We start from the raw sequence: 17,724 nt of genomic DNA, 5'->3' as shown, positions 1-17,724 counted from the left end.
TTATTTGAATCTATCATTTTATTACTCAGTAGGTGTTCCTTTTCATTTCAGAAACCAATGGTTTCACATAAAGTGTACACTATAACAACAGCTAAAACATACTGAATAGCTGCTTACTACGCAAATAATACGATTTGTACCATTCATTAGAGAAATGCCAAAACTTACCACAATTTCAAAAAAGAAAAAAAATTATCTCTGATCATACAGTGGCTCGTTTTTATAGTCGTTTAATCATAATGCCATTAGTGTCATGTTCTCTTAGTATTTAAAGATAAAACATTTCAACTCTGTAACTCTGGTAAAATATTACTCTGTTATCCTGTTAAATGTAACAGAGTTTACAAACGATACCATACAGCTGCTTTTTTTAAGAAAGAAAGTGTATAACAAAGCAAACAGACAGACAGACAGACAGACAGACAGACAGACAGACAGACAGACAGACAGACAGACAGACAGACAGACAGACAGACAGACAGACAGACAGACAGACAGACAGACAGATAGATAGATAGATAGATAGATAGATAGATAGATAGATAGATAGATAGATAGATAGATAGATAGATAGATAGATAGATAGAGATGATATAAAGATGATAGATAGATAATAATATTCCAATAAATAAATAAATATACTGTGCTATGTAGAATAAAAAAATTAATTGAGCTAGGAATGAATTGTGTGTAATCTGCCTTTTTAAGCATGTGTTATAACTAACCCCCTGTCTGTTACAACTTGCCCCACAGGTGGGGTAAATAGTAACATTTTACTCCTGGCACTTTTGGCAAGACTGCACAGAAACCATAGGTCTGGCGATCATACTTTTAGGGCCTACTCACACTATGTCATCCGTACCGTGCCCAAGCCCGTTTCCCAGATCATTTTAGAAGTGTGAGTGCGCTGAATCGGGCTCAAGCACGGTTCACTTGGCCGGCCCTGGCCCGGTTGGAAGAGGTGGGCCTGAGCGCAGTTTATTTGGGCTTTGGCGCGGTTTGTTTGCAGTGTGAGTGCAAAACGCGCCTAAGCCCGAAACTGAAAGCGAGACGTGACTTTTAAGGGACTGTTTCATATGGATTTATTAATCATTCTTACTGTTCAGTGAACGCAAACTGCCGTAGCTTATTAAAGACGAAAACCCCTCACTGCATGACAGCTGCGCGCCTTCAGCAGACCTCCTTATTCCTGCAGCACGAGGGCTTCATGATTGTTTATGAGCGCCAAAAGTGGCGGATCTGTTCGGCGAAATATCTGACTGTGTGTCCCCGCATTCCTACTGTTTCCTGGACTGTTTGGCGAAATATTATTAAGGTGTTATTAAATGTTTCGGATTGGGCTACTGACCAGCCGCCGTTGTCTCAATAAATACATACTCCTTAGTTCAAGGTAAAGATGGAAAAGAAAAAGGGAAGGTGAATGAAAGATGGAGGAAACGAGCGAGAGGCGCCGCGATAGGACGCAAAGACAGGAAAGGGAAAGAGAAAACTAGCTCTCACAATTACAAAAACCAGCATATGAACTGTGACAATCCACATATTGCATCGTCAAAATAAAAATCAAAATTGCACCTGCTCAGAGAATGTTATTGTGATTTAGACAGATCGCCAGCTTCAGCTCATAGCATTAAATACACACTGTCAACAAAAATAACATTCTACACTATAACAAATAGTTTTTACATCAGTAAATACAACAAATGATTAAACTTAAATATGTATTTGTTTGTGTTAATTATGACCGGTGCTATGTTCAAAATGGAACAGGTAGAGCATACCTCCTTAGTTCAGGGTAAAGGTGGAAAAGACCGCTCAAACAATAGTGGAACAGGTATGGCTGCTTGGACTATACCACCTTGAAGTTAACCCAAAGGGGGAAAGAGGTGAAATCACTGTTACTTTACAGACTCTTTTTACATTTATATTGTAAACACATAACTATTTTAAATGAACAGTAATTAAACAGGAGGAAAATATAGTGAAATCAATAAGCTTGAAATAATCCTGTTACACTTGCATACATATGTTTGCTCCTGATTGTGACCGTTGCTTGTCAGACCATTCTGTTAAATAAACCTGCATTTGGATCAGCACTCCTTTGTCAGCCCGTTCACAACACACACACACAGACACACAAACCAAATAAAAAAATTTAGTCAAAGAATTCCCTCTTAAACACAGTTTGAAGGCTTATATTATCTTGTTAGTTGCTGGAAAATACTTTTGATCATCAAAATAAGATGAGGATCTTTTCCTAACTCTTCTCCTTTGACTTTTTGCATTAATACTACCCATTCAGTTGACCGAAAGCATTCATTTTCCACTTGAACTTAGAAAAACAATGATTTAGCAAAGGCCTGAACAATGCGTAAGCACACCGGCTAAATAAAGTAGCTCTGATTAGATAAAACAAATATACTTCAGAGAGGAGGAAAGTCTCTGAGGAGGAGCGCTGGAAAACTGAGCACATCTTCCCATCACTGCGCTCTGTGTGTGTGTATGTGTGTGTGGAGGTCAGTGCTCTGTTATCTTAGGCCGAAAGTCAAGTCAGATACCAAGGGATGATTTTGACATTCCTCACAATCCATTTCGAGTGAAGCTGAAGTATGACAAGTGGCTTTTGCGGTTACGCTCTTTCTTAATTTGGCATCTGTGAAGAAGGAAATACCATCCATCAGATTTTTCCAGAGCACAAAAGGTTCTTGGGATAAAGGCTGTAATAACTGCCACTGTGGACAAGTTTTATTTTGTTTTTACTTATTCCTCGATATTTGGTATTTGTGATGCTGTGTTTGTTGTTAGGACGTCGTTCATTCATTTCCTTCAACTTAGTCCCTTTATTCATCAGTGGTCACCAAAGTGGAATGAACCGTCAACTTATCCAGCATATGTTTTACGCAGCAAATGCCCTTCCAGCTGCAACCCAGAGGAAACCCATGTAAACACGGGGAGAACATGCAAACTCCACACAGAAATGCCAACTGGCCCAGTCGGGATTTGAACCAGCGACTTTTATTCTGTGAGGTGACAGTGCTAATCACTGAGCCACCGGTTCGCCCTGTTAGGATGTCAAATTTTTTTTTAAGTCACATTTTTTGTCTGTTCTGCTTTTAGGTAGTTTAACTACACTCAGTGAATGAAATGACCAATCAAATCAAAGAAAGAAGGTGACTGTTCTCCGGCACCAAACATAAAGTGCAGCATGAAGATTAGTTTTTAATGGAGAGAACGTTAATGTAGTGTGAATGAGGAGGCTAACAAGGGAGTGCAGATCCAAATGCAGGTTTAATGAGAATGATCAAGTGAGCAACGATCACAATCATGAAAATATACATGAAATATACAAACACGTTTGTAAATCTTGGATGAGTTACAATGTAATCACAATGTAATTACAAGGTATTGACACAGTAATTACATCCAAAAGAAAAGTTTGCAGTTACATATGTACTCCGTATATTTACGTATAAACACAAAAATACTGTAGATGAAATATTCACCTTATTCTTCGCCGACGAGCGGGCGCAGCCATTTGAATCTTTTTGGCACGAGACTTCCAGTCTCATTCACTTCCATTCATTTTTAGACATTAAAAACTGCTCGTTTCGCTGTTTGATGTTGCAAACTGATATTTCCTTGTTATATTATTCTACTTGGTCTGTATAGTCATGCAAACGTTTGTTTGTAGAGCAAGTAGTTTGACCGTTTTTTACCGTTTATTATTCCTAGTAATTTCTTCCATAGGCGACTGAAACGGAAGTTCTATGACAATCGCGAAAACAGGCGCACTTCCGCATTTTAGAATAAGGTCAATACAAAGTAATTATACACAGTACGCATGCAATTATAAACCTAATTACTATGTTATTACATTGTTATTACATTGCTATTTCATAGTATTTACATCCTAGATAATATTTATAAACTTAAATGTTTCTTTGTATATTTTATCTACAGTATTTGTGTATTTATTCGCAAGTACACGGAGTACATATGTAACTACAACATTTTATTTTGGATGTAATTACTATGTCATTACATTGTTGTTACTATGTAACAATACTGTAATTACATTGTTAAAACATTGTAATTACATCCATGATGATATTGTAAATGTGTTTTCAGATATTTCATATACTGTATTTGTGTGTTATAGTTATATACATATTCACAGTACACATTCAATATGTAATTATAAACTTTAAATTTGGATGTATATACTATGTCATTACATCATATGTGCAATGTAATAACATTGTATTAACATTGTAATTACATTGTATTTACATTGTAGTTACACTGTTTAAACATCTTTATAACATTTATGCGTATTTCAAGTATTCAAACTACTTGTTTAAAATCAACTGAAACACAGTTATTGAGGTATTTTGAGACAACTTTATCTTTTTATGTTCAATCAAATCAGCAATAGTTAACAAGTTAATTTTATTCCTTTAAGTTATCCCAACACAAATCAATTGTGTGGAAACAGCATTTTTTTACAGTGAATAAACTGCTGGGTTCCGCACAATTCCTTCATGTTGTACCAACACAAATCAATTACATTAACTTTATAGTTTTCTTTTTTCAGCAGATACAGCATAAAACAATTAAGTTGTCCCAAAAATACCTTAAGAATTGGGTCGATTCAGCTCTTTTAAATAAGTAGTTTGAACAAGCAGCAAAAATCAGTATAGGGTATGCAGTACATAGATTGTTCAAAACGTGGCAAATTTACAAGACCACAATCCAATAAAAGTTCAGACGGGAGTGGAAAGTTCTGAAAGTGATCGACTGACAATAAAAAAACACGAAAATGCACAAGCTGCAGCTCATTTCCATAATGAATTGTGTAAATCTGGTTGCAAACAGAGATGATGATAATCAAGCGCAGGTGATCTGTTAACAACACAGCCACAAAATGAGTCAACACTTTTTCTTGTAAATAATGGCGCTAATGCCAGTAAACTGACTACAGCAAACTTTAATAAATCTTTAAGACTTTCCTCCCATTAATTTAGCGTGTGAAAGAGAAGCATGTTAAGGTCAGCCACAAAAATAACTGTCCACACCTTTTCAGTGCTAATGTTTCACTGTGTTTCTTTAGTAAATCCTTACAATAAATTGCTAAAAGAGTGTTTTGTCTAACATGTGCTGTTAGAAAACATTTTGTATTTTTGACATTTTTAATTTAAACATTTTCACACAAATTGACAAAGGTTTCACAATTTCAGATTAGCAAAAAAATACAAGAAGAAGAATATGTAAACTCAAAATAACTTAATACACTTTGAAAGAAAAACAAATTATAATAATAAATAATACAGCAACAACTGGACAAATTTCTGTGTGGAGTTTGCATGTTCTCCGTGTCCGTGTGGGTTTCCTCCAGGTGCTCCAGTTTTCCCCACAGTCCAAAGACATGCGCTATAGGTAAATTGAGTAAACTAAATTGGCCATAGTATATGTGTGTGAATGAGTGTGTATGGATGTTTTCCAGTACTGGGTTGCAGCTAGAAGGGCATACGCTGTGTTAAACATGTGCTGGATAAGTTAGAGGTTCATTCTGCTGTAGCAACCCGTGATCAATACTGGGACTAAGCTGAATGAAAATGAATAAATGAATAACATCAATAACATATTTGTCTAATCTATATACTTGTCCAGCAGTGCAGTTAGTAATTTTTTCTTTATTTGCCATTTGTGTATGAAAGTTCGAGTTCATCTCTTGCTCCTGTTCTGGCCTGCAAATGTCTGATAGTAAAGTTTGGTTGAGTCGCTTGGAGACTAATGGGAGATAATATAGAGTCTGTTTTCTTGTCTGCCTTATCGGTCACCGCAGACACCTGCAGTTCTTTTCCCTGTTTAACTGTAGACACTGTTTAAGAGGCCTGATATCCAGCGCTCTCCTTCGGTCTAAGGGACCAGCAGTCAATGATATCCACAACCACTTTAATACAATAATAGACAAGTTCTGCTTCAGTACTTCCAGATTTTTATTCGCATTTGCATATGCTATAGTAGTTATGCCAGTGGTTGCACTTAAGTCTTGAATTTGCTCTCAGGATATATTGCATTTGCTGTGGAATTACACCATATTAAGAACCAGTTATTTTTTTAGCTAGATATGCAGGAGAAGAGACTCATTTCATTCATTCATTTTTTTTCCTTCAGCTTAGTCCCTTTATTGATCACGGGTCGCAACAGAGGAATACACCGCCAATTTATCTAGCATTTGTTTTGCACAGCTGATGCCCTTCCAGCTGCAGTTACTTGGAAACATCCATACAATGTTAAACCCAACAGTCAACTTTATCAAATGAAATGAGTGTAGTTAACTCAAAATTGACTGAAAGTTAATTCCAATCATTTGAAAAAAAAATTGAATTCAGTGTCGAAGGTACCTATAAATACCTCATTATTTCAACTTAAATAGAGTAAGTTGACAGTACTCATATAGATTAGTTTTTTAACTCAAATGGTTTGTAGCAATCGGTTTCCTCAAATAGTTTGAGTTGCCTTAACTTATTGGGTTTTACAGTACTCAGTTGGTTTGAGTTTTTTTTCATTTATTGGGTTTTACTGTGCTCAAATTGCTTCGTTTACTCAAATTGATTAAGTTCACAGTACTCATTAGGTACAGTTTGGAACTTAACTGATTTGTTGCAATCGGTTTTCCCAAATGGTTTGAGTTAACTTCACACCTCTAAGAGACTAATTTAAACAAGCTAATACCAGAAAACCAGCTTACAATGTAAAAAAAATGCTATTTATTTATTTAATTAAATTAAGTTACAGTAACTATTAACGATTAAGTGGATTGAGCATAAAACAATTAAGTTGTCTCAAAAGAAATCTTAAGAATCGTGCTGCTTTAGCTCATTTTAAATAAGTAATTTAAATGAGCAGCAAACATCTCATTTTTTGTGTAGATTTTAGTTGTTGTTTATGGGCAGATTTTTAAAGGAGAATACCATCGAGTTTTTCTTTACTAGCCACCCTGAAATAGCAACCACCTTTAAAAAAACAAATAACCAGCAGTATTTTAGCATTGTTTTTCACTATACAATATATATTTTAATTGACAGTTGTACATATGGGATGCATGATTATTTTCATTATTAAATGTTTAAATTCATTATGAAACCTTGAACCGACAATAATCTCAAAGTACTAAAAATGCTAAGAATAAATAAATAAAAAAAAAAAATTTTTTTTTAGGAAGTGTTTTTATTAGTTTTACATTTTTCAATAATTACCAAACAACACAACAACAATAAAAATACACGATATAAGCATGGCAATACAAAGAAAATAATGGTAATAAGAATAATTAAAATAAAAACTATATATAAAAATTAAGTTACCGTATTATTAAAAAACCAATTGAGGCATATAAATGGTGTCAATGAAAATACAAAGAGGCAGTCAGTAGAAGTAGTGAGCACTACACTGCTGCTCAGAATTAGCAATATATTGATCCAGGTGATCGGGGAATGGTTGCCATATATTGTAAAACTTATCAAGATTATTAATAACTCTATACCGGACTCTATACCAGACTCTTTTGATGTGCAATATTTAAGTGAGATAAGTTAACCATGTCTTAAATTGAGGAATATAATCTGATTCCCACAGTTTTAGAATGACACTCTTAGCATTAAACAATCCATAAATTATGTTGCTTTGTATGAAATATAAAAAGTTTTTTTTTTTTTTATCAAAGATCAAGGTCCCAAGAATTCAAGAGCGTAAATAAAAGAGAAACAGATGTGAATAATAAAATTACAATACACTTTTAATTAGTTGTTTTCAATATTCGGCATTAGCTTACATTGTTTACTTAATCATTTTATTTTGGAAAAGGCTTTAGTTAATTTAATTTAATTTTAAAATATTTACTATATTAAAATATATACTTTCATGTTTTTAATAACAATCATTTATATTTCAATTACTAATAAAAGTATATTTTAGCTTTTTGCCAAGCAAGTTCTTAATCCAATGTTAATTCTAATTTCATTTTAGATTTATTTTTGTTAAAAAAACATATCAAATGTTTTCAGCAACTATATGGTGGTGACATAGAGGTGAAACAGCATTCATATTTTATTCATAAATATACATTTTCAAGGAAAATCCTCTAATCTCCTAATTAGGAGCATAAATGCTTCACCACACCTAGAATATGTCATGAAAATCCGCAGTCATCTTGAAAAAGCGTTTAATAATGCAGATGTTCCCACATGAATCACTCAAGCACGTGTTTGATGGCCTGGTTTGGGCGTGTTTGATGGGTGGAGTGTGGACTGAGGGTGACACACGTGCTTTTGGGCCAACATGCGGCTCTGAATTCATCCTTTGGGAGACGGGTGTGAATGGGAGACGGGATATTTATGGATGGCGAGCCCCTTGAGCACCTGTTTACCACTTGCCTGCTGGATTAGCACAGACCTGAGGTAAAAGGAATTTAAAAGATTAAAGAGTTACAAGATTGGGGTTGGTTTTTGATCAAAAACACATTTAAAAGATGTCCCTTTATTAAAATGGGGGTTTGCCACAGTGGAATGAACCGCCAACTTATCCAGCATATATTTTATGCAGCACGACATGTACTCACATCAGCGCATTCTAGATATGAACACGCTCTTTCTGGCAATTTTCCTTCTGCGTTCACACAGAGCAACATTCCGCCAAATTACTGGTAATGCTACAACTTCTCTTTCCAAAAATTTGCCAGAACAAATTTGCCGGTATTTTCAAAAAGGGCCTGTTCACAGATTCAGACCTTCTGGCAATTTTCCGGTGAGGTTTGTATGTGTGATAGGGGCTAAAGTCTCTTTAAGGTAAGTCATTTTTGTCAGCGGTCATCTTTGAAATGCCTCTTGAGCAGTATGCGTTCTGTTTGAAAGGGGAAACATTAAATTCTCCAAAATTGCTTGCCAAGCCTATGATTAAATTTCATATTATTGAATAATAACATTAAACAACAATAGTCTCTTTAGTTTCATTTCTAAAAATTCAAATCACAAAATCTGCAGAAACTCACATCTAGGCCGAGCTCCTTCCCCAGAGAATTGTCGGTCTATATCGATCAATAATTGACTCCTTTACTAAAAGATGGGGCTTCATTCGCCATATTGACGTTACACTTTTCCCCTTTCAAAATATATACGAGTGACATGTCTTGTGTATTATATGTGATTTCAGACGCAGCCTCCTTCTCTTCTTTGAATTGAAGTTTGATGTGTTGCCGTGGAACCTAAAACCAAATACAGTGTACAAATTATATATATTATAGCAAAACAGGCTAGGAACAAATATTTTCTGCCATCATTTAAAAAGTACGATTCAAATATAATAAATACATGCATACAGTTTACTCACAGCAGGAAGGTTGCTGGTTTGAGCCTCGGCTGGGTCAGTTGGCATTTCTGTGTGGAGTTTGCATGTTCTCCTCGTGTTCGAGTGGGTTTCCTCATGGTGCTCTGGTTTCGCTTACAGTCCAAAAACATGTGCTATGGGGGAATTGAATAAACTAAATTGGCCGTAGTGTATGAGTGTGTGTGAATGAGTGTGTATGGATGTTTCCCAGTTCTGGGTTGCTGTTGGAAGGACATCCGCTGTTTTAAATATATGCTGGATAAGTTGACGGTTCATTCTGCTGTGGCGACCCCTTATTAATAAAGGAACTAAGCCAAAGGAAAATTAATGAAATATTACTCACCCCAAACAGTAGTTAAGCCTATGTAAGAAGAGTTTGGGGATTTTGTCATTCATTCATTCAATAATTTTTTTTTGGCTTAGTCCCTTTATTAATCTTGGGTCGCCACAGCGGAATGAACCGCCAACTTATCCAGCACGTTTTTACGCAACGGATGCCCTTCCAGCCGCAACTCATCAATGGGAAAAGCTTGTTGTCATACTTTTAACAAATAAAAAGTTAAAACAAATATTTTTAATACATCTCAGGTTGAGATTATTTGTGAAATTGCATCTCTTACAATTATGTACAACACAAGGGTGAGAAATTAATGAGAGAATAAAATTTTTTGGTGAACTTTCCTTTTAAATCCTTGTATACAAAAAGATACTGGATATTTTCTCTGTACCGTCAAAGAAAAACTGAGGGATTATTTACAAATAATGATTAGAAATATATTTGTTAAATTCACTTTTAGCAGCATAAAATGTCTTTATTCTATACACAAATGCTTATAAATTACAGAATAGAAACACATAAAGATGATAAAAAAAATAGTCGGTATGGCACCGAAAAGATTTAAAACTCCAGATTTACAAGACAGAATAAGTAAAAAGTACATTTAAATCATTTTAAAAGGCTCTAAAACTTTTTAAATTTCACTCTTGACACTAAAACAAAAGCCAACTACCATCATCATGTATTGTAAAGACAACTGAACCAATCACAGCAGTCTCACCTACAGTGTGCAGGTTTTTAATGCGATGACTCTTCATTATTCCCCACTTTTAAGTAGTTAAAAGCATCACTTTACAGCAAGTGAACACAGCAAGTCCCTGCAATGCAGCTGTGTAAATGTGCAAATACAGCAAACACATGAAGCTGAATAAACCTGACCCTGCAAGACTCACATTCCTCTCTCTGAAATCAGATAGACTGGCAAAAAGAGTCAATATTCAGTTAGGTATCGGGAGTCACTTTCACGACACTACTAGCCAGGGCTCTGTTTGACTAGTTGACTAAGCAGATTGAGAGATTTATGGAGGACAGCAGGACTTGGTGGTTGTGCCGACTGTGGAAAAAGGCACATTTGCTCTGCTGACTGATCAAAATGAGGGTGAAATGGCGTGAAGGCAACACAGGATTGAGTCTAAAATAAAAGACGCGGTGACAGACATTTTTGGGTGAGTGGAACAGTGACGTAAGGGACAAAAAATAGTCAAAAACCTAATTCCGCTGCCAATGCCATAGAGTGACCTCAACACAAACAAAAAGAGAAGTGTTGTAAGCATGACTGGGACCTGCCAATATCATTCTCCCTCTGATTTCTCCACTAGTAACGGTCTGGCAAGGGCTGAAAAATCTCTATTCATGAGAACTGAAAGGAGCTTTTGTTGGACGCCTTTCACATTCCCAGTGAAGGATGTAAAAAGGAAGAGCCAGTGGCAGTAAGTAAGCAGACAGAAGCCGCTGCTGCTAGCAGACGGACACGCCTACTTGATGACTGGCATGTAGGCTGACCAATGAAAGGAGCGAAAGAGCGAAGCCGTCTAAAAATGACCCACGAGAGAAGGCGGGGTTATGCAAATCAGGAGCGACGCTTTGAGCAGGATGCGCTCCCGCTCTCAGCCATTCATTGGTCGGCTTGCGCGCGTGAAAGACAAACCTGACGCTGAGTGAGTGAGAGGGGATCCCGTTTGAATTCAAATACAAGGCTTCACGATGGCTTCAAAGTGTCCCAAATGCGAAAAGACAGTTTATTTTGGTAAGTTTGCGTTTAGTTTTTGTCTTATATTGTAGTCTACCTCTGTTTAAAGGAACGTTATGTTTTGATATAGTGCATGAGCACATCCATGCTGTGTTATGAAGGAAAGCAGTGATTTGTTTACACAGGTGCTGATAAAACTGATTTAAACAACTGAGGGATTCGTAAAAGTCGTACAATTCATTTAAATGCAGATATATTACTCACTTTATCGCTAGAAACCCAGTTATACTTTCTTGTGTCTTTTTTCCCCTGCAAAATATAAGCAGCTTACTTGATTGTATTTATTGAATAATGCACCAGTTTTATAGTTTCATTAAGCATTGGAGAGATGCATTCAAATAAAAAATGCAATAGAAAAAGAATTATTGTTACATAAAATTATTTGTATGTATAAAAAGTAACTACTTATAACTACAAGGCAAGTTTATTTATATTATAGCACATTTCATGCACAATGATAATTCAAAGGGCTTTACATAAACAAGAATAAAGAGACAAGTATAAGAACATAGAATAAAATTACTAAAACAGATTAAAAAGTTTAAAACAGGTTTTTAAAAAAGAAAAAAAGAAAATAAATTAATAAATTGGTAAATAAACTATGATGAAATGTCTGTATTTGCTCTCCTTAAACTGGTGATTGGCATTTCCACTTCAGAGGTCATGATCTTCTTGATTGTTTAAATGTCATAATTTATTCAACTGATATTCAGTTCAAAGCAGTAACACTGTTAAATTATTAACTCATTTTAATGATCAGTCGAACAATTAAACTGTTACCTTTTTGTTGCATTAGTGTTGTAGGAAAATTATAAACACATTTAGTATTTGCACTTATTTTTTATTATATTTGGAAAATAGTCTTTTTAAACATTTTAAATAATGTATGCTAAATTATGAATTAGACTTTTTTTGTTTTATTAATTTAATGTTGATATTTTTATTTTATGTCTTCAGTTTATGCAGAAAATGGCAAAACTTTTCAAATAATAGATTTGAACTATATTTAGAGACTTTCATTTATAAAGTTTAGTTTATTATTATTATTATATTTTTTTTACAGGGTTCATGGAAAACCTGGAAAAGTCATGAAATTTTGACATGGCATTTTCCAGGCCTGGAAAAGTTTTGAAAAAACTTTTTTAAAAGGTTTTGGAAAAGTCATGGAAATTACATTTACATTTAGTTATTTAGCAGTTGTTTCTGTCCAAAGCGACTTAAGCAGCGGTCACACTAGAGCTTGTTTTTGCGAAATTCTGTCGTATGTTGCTGTGAAAAGGGGTGGAATTTTGAATTAACTTCTATTCAAAACATGCTTGCGTTTTTGGTCTGCCGTATTTACATGCCTATGAATGGAAGTCTATAGAGCGAAAAGTGCAGCGTGATCGTGGCTTTACAATAGAAGTAGTTTTACCTACTATTACTAGTTTAAATAACTATTAAGATTATCTCAAATTAGACTAAATTATCTCAAATTTAAAACTAAAGAGATTGTTGCATGTTTTATGATATGCTGTTATCAAATTAAATGTTCATTGTTTTTCTTATGATTTACCTTGTATATGTAGACATTACATGAAACATTAGGTCATAAAAATTGACTTCAACGTTCTGGAAAAGTCATAAAATTTTGGTAGCAAAAATGAACGGTTTTTAACTTTTGATCAAAGTTTGCTGAAATCCATGCACATCATTTCCTTCAGCATTTGTTAAGAAAAGAAAACAATTTAAAAGCTAGTCTGCCTCTATTTTGCATTGCATTTTCGGAAAGTACCATACGCAGAAATAAATATGTAAAGATGCATTTTGAATGTCAGCATTTTAATTTCAGACTGCTGGGTGCAATGACAGCCGGTTTACATTCGCAGAATTTTATTGCCCACTTCTGTAACACTAATAATAAACAGTTGTGTCTAAGTCTTGTCTGTAGTTACATTACAATCACCCTTTTCTCTTATATTTTAACATAAACAATATGCTCCACTCTCTCTCGACCAGCTATTTTTATAATCTCTCAAATGAAAGAAACTTCCTGCACTTTGCTTTCATGGACATGACTGTTTTCTTTAATAATACAGCATGTGGCTCTTGGTGTGGACGTTTTGTGAGCTGAAAGATCACAGCGAACGCTTTACCTCTTCTCTTCATTTATATCCATTCTCTGGCCAGCACAGATATACTTCTCAAGCCATCAAACAGTTGAATAGGCTTTCTGCCACTTGACCTTATCATCCCTGCTCTCATATTTATAATGCTATTCATCAGTGCATCAGAGACCCTGTGCTTGAAACCGAGATGATTATTCAGCTCTTATTTATGTTGTATTATTCTGTATGTCAACTGACAAGCTATAATATACAACTAATAATGCTGTTGGGTGCTTTTAAATCAATGGTGTGAGCGAGGGGCTGTTATATAAAAGCAAGTGCAGCTCTTTGCATGACTGTGTGTCTAGTGGGTGGGCAGAAATATCTCTTGCTTGAGTGTTTTCAGCTTGTTCACATTCATTTTTGGCACAGCAATATCCAAACAGAACATACAAATTGATGCAGTATTTGCTACATTATAGCCTTATTAACTAGGGATGGGCACTGTTATTTTCAATATAGCGATAAAAGTTCTTAGTCAGCTGCAATAATATTTACACCTACAATAAGTCTGTGTGATGAATAAATGTACAACAGCAACATATGTGCGAGATGTATTTTGTGTGCGTATGAGCCTGTTTATAGATTGCCTACGATTATAGATTTTGGTTGTACGATTAAAGTCTGAGGAATAATTACGGTTATCATGATTTTTATGCATTTATTGATTTTAAAACACTAATAGTTTAGAAAATCACATGAAAACTCCTTATATTTTAAAGTGTTATTTATTGCTGCACAGAAACCAAATATTATAGCACACAAAAAAAAACCAATAATAATAAAATAATAATAATTATAAACAATAAGTCAATTTCTCTTTGGACTTAAAAATAAGTGAAAAGTTTTTGACATTTAAACAATAATTTTATACTGAAAATAAATGACAGAACAATGAATAAATAAATAAAAATAAGAATATTTTTAAAAACTTGCAGAGCGTGTCGTGTCACTTCGCTCTGAATATGGACGCTTTGTCTCCATTGGAAATAACGAACTTGCACACACAAAATATGCAAACGGCCCTTATTTAATAGCCTCAGCCATAGTTAATCCAGTTTGCATATTAGCCTTGGTGTACAAACTCGGAACTTTAAACTAGCGGACATTTTACTTAAACTTTAAACTAGCACGCATAACCTCAGTCGAGTGTTTGAAACAAATTTTTGGGACCAGACGTGGTTTCATATCACAGAATGAGTTAAGGTCGCAAGTTCTGTTGTTACAAACATAGTTGGTTGATTTGGTGTTTCCCTAATCTATCGTGGCAACAAACATTCGCAAACTGCGTTGCAAACTTGTATGCATGCAATTACACCTTTGGAGCTGTAGTTAGAAACAGTTCTTGGCAGTGTTCTATTTCCAGTTATCCCACCTATTCCCTATTCCCTTAAAACATTCTAACATTTAAATTTGGAATAATTTAAAAAGCACTGAAGTCATCACTCTTAGGTGTCATTTGCTTTCAAAGTATTTTTACCGTTCTGTTTTAGCGATCTTCATATTGACAATCGTGCTCCCTTAGCAGTGCACTTTGAAAACACTGATGTCATTTTGAACACAGCCATGGCTCATGACGAAAGCTATAGTTGACTATTTTTTAAAAGCGGAATTAATGTTACGTCTCTAAAGCTTGTGAAAACATAAAATTTTAATTTTAATTTATAATAGTTATTTAGTTATTTAAGTATCTGTACTGTATATGACACGAGCCTGCTGGTTATAACATTTCTGCAGTGGATTGCATGTATCAAATTGTAAATGTAGACTTTTCAAAATAAATAAACAATATCCTACTTAATAAAAATAATCGTCATAATCATCATCATAATCATCATTAACATTAACCTAATTATGTATTTATTTATATGATTTATATATGAGATTAGAATACGTGTTAGCTTTTGTAAGGGATTTTATTTTTTAGAATATAATATGTAATGTTCTCAATATTATTTGTAAAGGAAACACAAAACCCTGTGTTCCATTTACATATATTTCAATTAATATGGAAAACGAGTGCATGTTACCATTAGTTACCAAAACTAATATTGGATTTTTTAGATGCATGTGTGTGTAAAACAATATAATTTGCACAAAGAAATTATGAGGCTCTTCTCTAAAGAAGTAGTTACTCCACCATGTTTAGAGCATCATTATGGGCATTTTGCGTTATAACTAACGTGGTTCAAACAATGAATCTGCGACAGAGAAACTACGGGTTTTGGGAAACACTTGTCATCACATCGTTCTTTTGCTAAACGATGCATCGTACTAGTTCAGCCGCGAGTTACGTCATTGTTCGGGAAACGCATCCCAGATTATTTATTTACTTTTGTAATACGCAGATGTGGAGTTTATGCGTGAGGGTGCCCTGTAGTGTCCAGTATGAATTAAACATTTTGATTTTGTAAAAATGAATAAATAAATAAATAAAAATCAGCAAAGTAATAAAAATTGTTTTTGTCACTGATATTATAACACATTTTTACGTCCATGTCACCAGTCCTTACTGTTTATTTCTGACATTTAAGAGGCTTTTTGGATGACCAAATTTCATAAATTATTTTATGTACACAGACATTCCAACACAATCTCTCAGTTATTCGTAACTTTTTGATTCAGTGGCTAATTCGTATGAATTTGTACAATTTCATTCATACAATTTAGTACAATTTGCTCATCCCCCAATGGGTTTAGGGGTGGGGTTGGATGCCACGCCTCATATTTTAAATTGTACATTTTCATACAACTAAACTGGTACAAATTTGTGCGAACTAGCAACTAAACTGACAAAACGCTAAATAGTTATATAGATGGGTCTGTGAGTTGTTTTTTTCAGATTTTTCAAATTGCAAATTATGTTTTAGCTGTTTTACATATGAACGTGAAACGATCGAAAATTATTACATTAAGCTTTTTGCTTTTAAGCCAAATCTTGCTATTTCAGATGGCAAAGTTTAACTCTCATCTGGCCGAAGAGCTTCAACAACACTAATTAAATCTAATTTAATCTAATTTAATTATTACACCTGAGCATATAGACTATAAAAGTAATCTAAATACCCCATTTAGACCCACATTTGGCATTTTCCACTTGATCAGAGTTGACCACTACAGTGATCAGATTGACAAGTGTAATTTTTAATATCAAGTGTAGACAAGAAACAAGTTGGTGGTGTCACGGCAAGTGTTATTGGATTATGATGCAATAGTGCAGAATAAAGGACAATGCAGGGTTTCACCAATACGTCATGAGGGTGTTGGTCGAGATGGTCACTGAGCTTTTAATAGACTCAAGTTGAGGTTGAGAAATTCCATACAGCTGTGGAAGAACAGGGGTGCGGTTGGTCCTCAGAGTCACTGCTTTCCTCTGAATATGAAAATGTCACCAAGTGGAATATTTGAGGGTGAATTTGTGTGTTGCATCTACAGCACAGTCTAGACAAAAAACCTGAGTGGATCATAATGGAACTTAAAATTGTTAATATTTATATATTTTACATTTTATCATATACATCTATTATTTCATTTATATTTTCTGCTATATAATATAGAATACAGTTAAGATAATAAATTATCAAAACAGCAAAATATGAACAAATAGTTTTTTGGTTCTGGCTTCTCCAGATGGCATTTCCAAATTGAGTTTGTGGGAGTTGTGTGTTCCTGTAAATTCCTTTCTGACTATATCCTGTTTCAGACTTAAGTGGTAAGCCACCGCATTCAGTGGAAACTTATCAAACTTTTGGCTGAAGCTTTTATGCATTTATTGAACAGCTGTTAGCAGATGCTGTGTATTTCTTGCCCACAAGCAAACATAAAAGCTTCTTCCACAAGCGTGAAAACTCTAAACGTGGAATCAGTGCTTTTATGATTTATTTATAGTTTGTTTCTATTTCAGATCAGTTGGACATCCAATTTTGAGCTTTTTGCGTATAAACAGAAAATGTTTTATGTGTTCTGACTGCTCATTTGAACAACATAAACGTTTTGTGGACATGGAAATTCAAACATTTGAGAAGCAATACATTTTCAACTCTGTACAAACTACTAAAACTAAAAATTAGTCATGTCGCATAAATAGTGCTGGACTACAGGATCAC

At 34.5% G+C, this 17,724-nt stretch overlaps 1 protein-coding gene across 1 annotated transcript in view; it reads left to right on the top strand.

Annotated features, from left to right (window-relative positions):
* The first annotated feature begins 11,341 nt into the window (after positions 1-11,341).
* The window catches only part of crip2 (cysteine-rich protein 2), a 29,113-nt gene continuing 22,730 nt past the window's right edge, over positions 11,342-17,724 (top strand). The window contains exon 1 of the mRNA NM_213497.2: positions 11,342-11,468. Within this exon, the coding sequence (NP_998662.2) occupies positions 11,426-11,468 (43 nt within the window). The 5' untranslated portion in view covers positions 11,342-11,425. The remainder of the gene's footprint in view (positions 11,469-17,724) is intronic.

Source organism: Danio rerio, chromosome 17 (assembly GCF_049306965.1).
Source record: "Danio rerio strain Tuebingen ecotype United States chromosome 17, GRCz12tu, whole genome shotgun sequence".
Taxonomy (NCBI): domain Eukaryota; kingdom Metazoa; phylum Chordata; class Actinopteri; order Cypriniformes; family Danionidae; genus Danio; species Danio rerio.
The sequence above is the reverse complement of the archived record's forward strand: the minus strand, read 5'-3'. Positions and strand labels throughout refer to the sequence as shown.